The following is a 7,500-nucleotide window of genomic DNA, read 5'->3' on the forward strand; positions in this document are numbered from 1 at the left end:
GAGAGAGAGAGAGAGAGAGAGAGAGAGAGAGAGAGAGAGAGAGAGAGAGAGAGAGAAAGAGGAGAAGGAGAGAGAGAGAGAGAGAGAGAGAGAGAGAGAGAGAGAGAGAGAGAGAGAGAGAGAGAAAGAGGAGAAGGAGAGAGAGAGAGAGAGAGAGAGAGAGAGAGAGAGAGAGAGAGAGAGAGAGAGAGAGAGAGAGAGAGAGAGAGAGAGAGAGAGAGAGAGAGAGAAAGAGAGAGAGAAAAAGAGAAAGAGAGAGGACGGAGTCAGTCCTATAATGAAGGGGAAGAAGAAGAAAAAAACGCAAAAAAATGCTCGTAAATCACGCACTTCAAACGGGGGGGGGGGGGGGGGGGGGGACGTGAGAAGAAGGCTTAAGTAGAAACACCGATAATCGAGGAGGAAGGAAGAGGAAGAGAAGTCGATTAGGCGATTAAGAAGATCAGATAGGAGAAGTACGAAGATAATGTAAGGAATGTTGACGTGTTTCTTCCCAAATAGCGTGGGAACGAAGGCAGTGGCACCGGATCGCGTCTTCTGTCAACCCGCTCTTCAACTTCGGTTTTCTTCTTCTCTTCTCCCTCTTTCTTTTCTTTCTTCTCTTCTCCCTCTTTCTTTTCTTTCTTCTCTTCTCCCTCTTTATTTTCTTTCTTCTCTTCTCCTACTTCGGTTTTCTTCTCTTCTCCCTCTTTCTTTTCATTCTTCTCTTCTTCCTCTTTATTTTCCTTCTTCTATTCTTCCTCTTTATTTTCCTTCTTCTCTTCTCCTCCTCTCCCTCTTCCTTTTACCTTCATCTCTTCTCCTTCTTTCTTTTCCTTCCGTCGACTGTCTGTTCTCCACAATTCTCCGCTTCCCTCTTTCGCTGTCTATCCTCTACTATCCTCTGACAGAAACTATTTTTAGGATTTGTTATCGTCTTCGTTTGTTTGTTTGTCTGTTTGTCTGCCCCCCCCCCCCCCTCTCTCTGTCTGCCTCTCTCTCTCTCTCTTTCTCTCTCTCTCTATCTCTCTCTCTCCCTCTCTCTCTCCCTCTCCCTCTCCCTCTCCCTCTCCCTCTCCCTCTCTCTCCCTCTCCCTCTCCCTCTCTCTCCCTCTCTCTCCCTCTCCCTCTCTCTTTCTCCATCGGTGGCTGAGCGAAGAGGCAGCGCAGCAAGGAAGGAGAGAACAAACTCCATCCATGTTTATGATCCTCCTTCTCCCCTGCGCCGTCTCCTCGGCCTCTTTGCATTCCCGGGTCCCGTTAGATGAAGGCATAACACTCCTCCAGCTTGCTATCACACAGTACCGCGGAAACCACTCATTACGGCAAGATCATTTTCTATGCACCAGTTGAAGTCGCCAAGGGTCAACGCCTCTTTATCTCTCTTTCTCTCTCGTTCTCTCGTTCTCTCTCTTTCTCTTTCTCTCTTTTTCTCTTTTTCTCTTTCTCTCTCTCTCTCGCTCTCTCTCTCTCTCTCTCTCTCTCTCTTTCTCTCATTCTCTCATTCTCTCTCTCTCTCTCTCCTTCATTCTCCCCCTATCTCACTTTCCTTCCCCCTCTCTCCCTCATTCCCTCTCCTTCTCCCCCCCCCCTTTTTTTTCTCTTCCTTCTTCTCTTTCCTACCCTCCCTCCCTCTTCCCTTCCTTTCCTTCCTCACCCTCTCACCTCCCCTCTCCCTCCCTGCACTATGCCGGCCCTTGTCACTCGTGTACCCGGATGTACAATTTCCCCCATTCGCCTTCCTCTTATTTGTGCCGAGATGACGGATCATGTGATTACAGCCAAGCCCTTTGCGGACTCCCTCGGTCGTCGGAGTCAATTGATAATGCGCAGGGACGGCCGTAACCGCTGTTATGGTCCCTCGGTCACACGGCAATGGAAGAATGCGGACAGCAAACATGTACGCACACATACACACACACACGCTGACACGTGCGTGTACATGCGCTCAGACACACACACACACACAGGCACACGCACACGCACACTCACACGCACACGCACACGCACACGCACACGCACACGCACACGCACACACACACACACACACACACACACACACACACACACACACACACACACACACACACACACACACACACACACGCGCGAGGAAAGGGAAGGAGGGAGTAAGAAGAGGAGGAATGAAGAGAGGGAAAAAAGTGAGAGAAGGAGCGAAAGATGGAGAGGAGTAAGAGTAAGGTTACATAGATAACAAGATAGATATATCGAGATGAGGAAGCGAAGATGAATAGGCAGAGAGAGAGAGAGAGAGAGAGAGAGAGAGAGAGAGAGAGAGAGAGAGAGAGAGAGAGAGAGAGAGAGAGAGAGAGAGAGAGAGAGAGAAAGAGAGAGAGAACGAAAGAGAGAGAGAGAGAGAGAGAGAGAGAGAGAGAGAGAGAGAGAGAGAGAGAGAGAGAGAGAGAGAGAGAGAGAGAGAGAGAGAGAGAGAGAGAGAGAGAAAGGAAGAGAGAGAGAGAAAGGAAGAGAGGGAGAAAGGAAGAGAGGGAGAGAGAGAGCGAGAGATAGGGAGAGAGCGAGAGATAGGGAAAGAACGAGAGATAGGGAGAAAGCGAGAGATAGGGAAAGAACGAGAGATAGGGAGAGAGCGAGAGATAGGAAGAGAGCGAGAGATAGGGAGAGAGCGAGATATAGGGAGAGAGCGAGCGAGAGAGAGAGAGAGAGAGAGAGAGAGAGAGAGAGAGAGAGAGAGAGAGAGAGAGAGAGAGAGAGAGAGAGAGAGAGAGATTTAGAAAGATAGGAGTTAAGAGGGGAGGGGCGTGTTCGAAAGAAGGAGAGAGAGAGAAAGGAGATAGATATTCCAGATCATAGAAAACGAGAGCTGAGAGTAGAGATAAAAGGACAAATGAGAGGCGGAGAGAAAAATGATCAGCTGATTGAGAGGAACCCAAACAGCTAAGGAAGATTAATGGCTTCGATTCGACTTCCATTAGATACATTTTACCATCCGTTCGCACTGGAATCTCGACCTTACGGAATGACCTAATAGTCCACGGGCATTCAGGCTCTCTCAGTCGGCCTCGCTGGAGATCGTGTGCGCGATTATCACAACGTGGAATGTGCGGCTGTTTCAGGAAATTCTCGCTCTCAAATATTTAAGAAGATCCCAAGGATAGCCTATCGCAGGATAAGTACCCGGGAGGCCTTACCTGACACAAGCCTCGCCCGGGAACTCTCTCGCACACGATACGAATGGAAATACACTGCGTCCCACATATTACGTAGATATGTGCACACACACGCACGTCCAGATGCACACATACGTACTTTCAGACGCTTGCAGAATGAGAATCACACACACATTCATACATACATGCACAATTCAAGACATGCTTTCGATAATCTGGGACATAACCTTTTCTTCACATCTTTTTAATGAGCGTAATCAGCTTACGAAACTAACCTCACTGAAATTCCGACCGTTAACGCTCTCCCTCATAATTTTAAAGCAACAGCAAAGGCTCGTCCTCCCATAAAGATAAGAGTTCTGCTTCAACTGTCCTGACACAATGTGAAGTCTCGTTTTAGAAAGTCAGTGATGTCCTCAGTGGGCCAGAAACCGCTCGGGTAACGATGTCGAATGGAAGTGAAAACAGACACGCTCTTCGCACACTTCGGAGCATCGGCCGGACTTCGAAGCTGGGTGTTGATGTAGCTTTTTCTTGTTTTATTTCTATTTTATATATATGTATATATATGTATATATATATATATATATATATATATTTTTTTTTTTTTTTTTTTTTTTTTTTACGAATTGCCAGATATTTAGGGGGAGGTATATGGGATTCGCTGGAAACGATTAGATTAGTAAGGTAATCTTTGGAGAGTGTTTTATTAGGTTCGTAGCCCATTCGGAAGAGTGACTCCTCCAAATGGAAGTGAAAACAGACACGCTCTGCGCACACGGCGGATCATCGGCCAGGCTTCAACGTTCAATTATTGTAGATTTTTTTTTTTAAAGCGTGGGAGAGTTATTTTTAGTTATTTATGTGTTATTTGTCTATATTTATGTTACTTCTGTATCATTTTCACAATTTTAGCAGTCTTTGGGACGCAGCGGAAATTTCTGAATTGGTATGGGAATTTTGGGAAAGTGTTTCGGATGTTGGAATAGTTCGAAGCTGCGTCGAAAGAGTGACTCATCCTCACACGCATGCGCATTCACGACGCATCTCGGATCTATTCGTAGCCACGTAAGATTCCCTTCCTTATGCCCTCCCCCACTCCTCTCTTAAACTCCCCTCACCTCCTCCTTTACCTCCTCCTCCACCTCCTCCTCCTCCTCCTCTTTCTTCCTTGACCGTCCTACCTTTCTCCTACCCTCCCTCCCACCCTTACTTATCCCCCCCCACCAATCTCTGTAACGCAAGGCAGACCTTCTCGGTTTTATGCCTCATCGGCATTCATTTGGGCGCCCTCTCCCCCTATTCCCCCACCCCCCACCATCCACGCCCATTCTACTCTCTCCAACAGCAGCACTCACAGAAGTCCCCCACGAGACATCACGAGACATCAGCAGTGACAGGCGGACTTCCCCTCCCCCCCCCCCTCTCCTCCACCGCCCCCGCCCATAAACCAGCCTCGGGTGCCATAAACAATGTGGTCGTATTTAAGCTCGGGCGGCAGTGACGCGCGCCCGGGGTGAGTTCCCGTTAGGCGGGATGCGGCGGCCGCGTCGGTATGTGCGCGCCCTGGACTGTCCCTCCCGCCTCCTCCTGGCTCGCCCTCTCGCCTTCAGATTATAAATATGTATATGTACATATATGTATATATATACACACATATATACATATATAAACATACATACGTGTGTATATCTATATGTATGTATATATGTATATATATATGTATATATATGTATGTATGTCAATCTATCTATCTATCTATCAGTCTATTTACACACACACACACACACACACACACACACACACACACAAACACACACCCATATATACATATATATACGCATATACTGTATATATATATATATATATATATATATATATATATATATGTGAATTATAGACATACACTATGTCTATTATATATATATGTATATATAAGTATGTCTATATACATATATATACAGTTTATGTGTGTATATATGTATATATATATATATATATATATATATATATAAACGCAGAGAAAATACGGGAGGATGACGGAGAGAGAGAGAGAGAGAGATAAGAGAAGGCCGTGTCAGGCGCCCTGTTATTATCCTTCCCAAAGGCTCCCTCGCGTCCTTCGGCAGGGTCATACGCTCAGAAATCCATATCCTGATCCTATCACTCATCGACTACCCATGTCTTATATTCTTACATTTTTTTTGTATAAAAAATCGATAAGCATGACGAATCTACCGCAATAAATCCTCGTCAAACTTTCGTTATTTTCACCAACATCTATCTATGCCCGTGACGTTATACGCAGCGTCACATCCGTTTTCACACCGTCACGGCTGCCCGGAGATGCCCGCGACGCCTACGCCGTGGTAGGGCATGCGAGGAGGAGGGGGGGGGGGGGGTTAGGGGCTGGCACACATTACGAGATGCCGGAAGAAGTAGAAAGTTGAATGTCATTTCCTCCGGGAGAGAAGCACTCACTCATTCACAGCTTCACGGCGGGGGGGGGGGGGGGGGGGCTGTTTGCGTTAAGTGTATACGAGGGATGAGGGGGGGGGGGCAGGAGGAGGAGGGTGAGATAGGGGAAGGGGAAGGGGAGGAGGGAGAGGAAGGGAGTAGAGTTGAGAGTAAGGGAGGAGAGTGGAGAGGGGAGGAGAGAATGAGGAGAAGAAGGGAAAAGAGGAAAATGGAGGATAGGGGAGAGGAGAGGAGAGAAAAGCAGGAGAAAAAGGGAAGAACATGGGAGGGAGGGGAAAGGAGTAGAGTGGAGAGGGGAGGAGAGATGGGAGACGAGCGAAAAATGAGAAAAGGAGAAGAAGGGAAGAGGGGAAGATAGAGGATAGAAGACGGGAAAGGAAAGGAGAGAGTGGGGAAGAGAATGAGAGGGAGAGGAGAGGGGAGATAAGTAAAGGGAAAGAACACAGAGAGGAGGGTAAGAGAAGGAAAATGAGTATAATAAAAGGAGATAATGAAGATGTGGCAGTTTTTTGTCTGTTTGTTTATGTCTTTAATGGTTGTATATGATTTTTTTTTTTTTTTTAAGCCTTCGTATGGATTTAATTGCCGCGTGCAAATATGCTTGTTTCAGAGATTAGTTGACCCTTATATGTGCGATTGCGTGTATATATGTGTGTGTGTGTGTGTGTGTGTGTGTGTGTCTGCGTGCGTGTGTGTGTATGCATGTGTGTGCGTGTGTGTGTGTGTGTGTGTGTGTGTGTGTGTGTGTGTGTGTGTGTGTGTGTGTGTGTGTGTGTGTGTGTGTGCGCACGCGTCTTCATATGTATCTGGGACTATGTATCTGCAATTTCAGTGTTTGCAAGTGCATGACTGTATGTGGTTACATTATATCCGAATCTGCACTAAGGTATACTTAAAAACGCACACCAATTTATTCTAACGATTTAAAAAAACGCAGCTCACTAGTCAACACCATCAACGAAGCTTCCATTAATTTGATGTCTAAAAGTAAGCTCATCAATACGTTAATCTGTTCACCTTGCAACTTAAGTGGTAATGATGTCAGTGGAGCTCTTTGCTTGACCGCTAGACCAGCACAACCGGCTGACCTCCCCCCCCCTTCCCCACAATACCATTCCTCAACTCCTCTCCCCCCCCGTCTCCCTCTCATCACCCCCACCCCTTCCTTCTCTCTCTCCTCTTATTCCTCTCTCCCCCTTCTCGCTCTCATCCTCTACCCCCTTCCTCCTATCTCTCATCTCCCCCTTTCCTTCTCTTTCCTCCTTCTCCCTCTCATCCCCTCGCCCTTCCTCCTCTCTCTCCTCTCCTTCTCCCTCTCATCTACCCCCTACGTACTCTCTCCCCCTCATCCCCCCCTATCTCCTCTCTCCCCCTTCTCCCTCTCATCCTCTCCCCCCTTCCTCCTCTCTACTCCCCTCTCCCCTTCCTCCTCTCTCCCTCTTCTCTCTCTCATACACTCCCCCTTTCCTCCTCTCTCCTTCTTCCTCTCTCTCCCTTCTCCTTCTCCTCTCCTCCCCCTTCCTCCTCTTCCCCTTTCTCCCTCTCATCTCCTCCCCCCCTCCTCCTCTCCCTCCCATCCCCTCCTCCCTTCCTCCTCTCCTCCCCTCCCTCCACCCTAATCCACATCTGCTCGGTTCTTCCACTCTCTGATTCACAATTCATGAAACGTTATAAAATGATTTAACTGATTTGTCTTCACTTTTTCTTATTGCATTTTTTGTCTGCACTAAACATTCCTTCCTTCGTCTATTCCTTCCTGCATCTGCTTCCTCCTTTCTCCCCCACTCCCCTGTCTTCCTCTTCCTGTCCCTCCACCTGTTTCAACTTCCTGTTTTCTTCTTCTTCTCCTTCTCTTTCCTTCGGCCATTCCTCCTTCCTGTTTTCTTCTCCTTCC

At 47.4% G+C, this 7,500-nt stretch overlaps 1 protein-coding gene across 1 annotated transcript in view; it reads left to right on the plus strand.

Moving 5' to 3' along the window:
* The first annotated feature begins 1,738 nt into the window (after positions 1-1,738).
* LOC125039291 overlaps positions 1,739-7,500 on the plus strand; it is a 26,606-nt gene continuing 20,844 nt past the window's right edge. The window contains exons 1-3 of the mRNA XM_047633128.1: positions 1,739-1,879; positions 2,990-3,229; positions 3,529-3,651. Coding sequence (XP_047489084.1) covers positions 1,739-1,879; positions 2,990-3,229; positions 3,529-3,651 — 504 coding nt within the window. The remainder of the gene's footprint in view (positions 1,880-2,989; positions 3,230-3,528; positions 3,652-7,500) is intronic.

This window comes from Penaeus chinensis, chromosome 27 (genome assembly GCF_019202785.1).
Source record: "Penaeus chinensis breed Huanghai No. 1 chromosome 27, ASM1920278v2, whole genome shotgun sequence".
NCBI classification, from domain to species: Eukaryota; Metazoa; Arthropoda; class Malacostraca; order Decapoda; family Penaeidae; genus Penaeus; species Penaeus chinensis.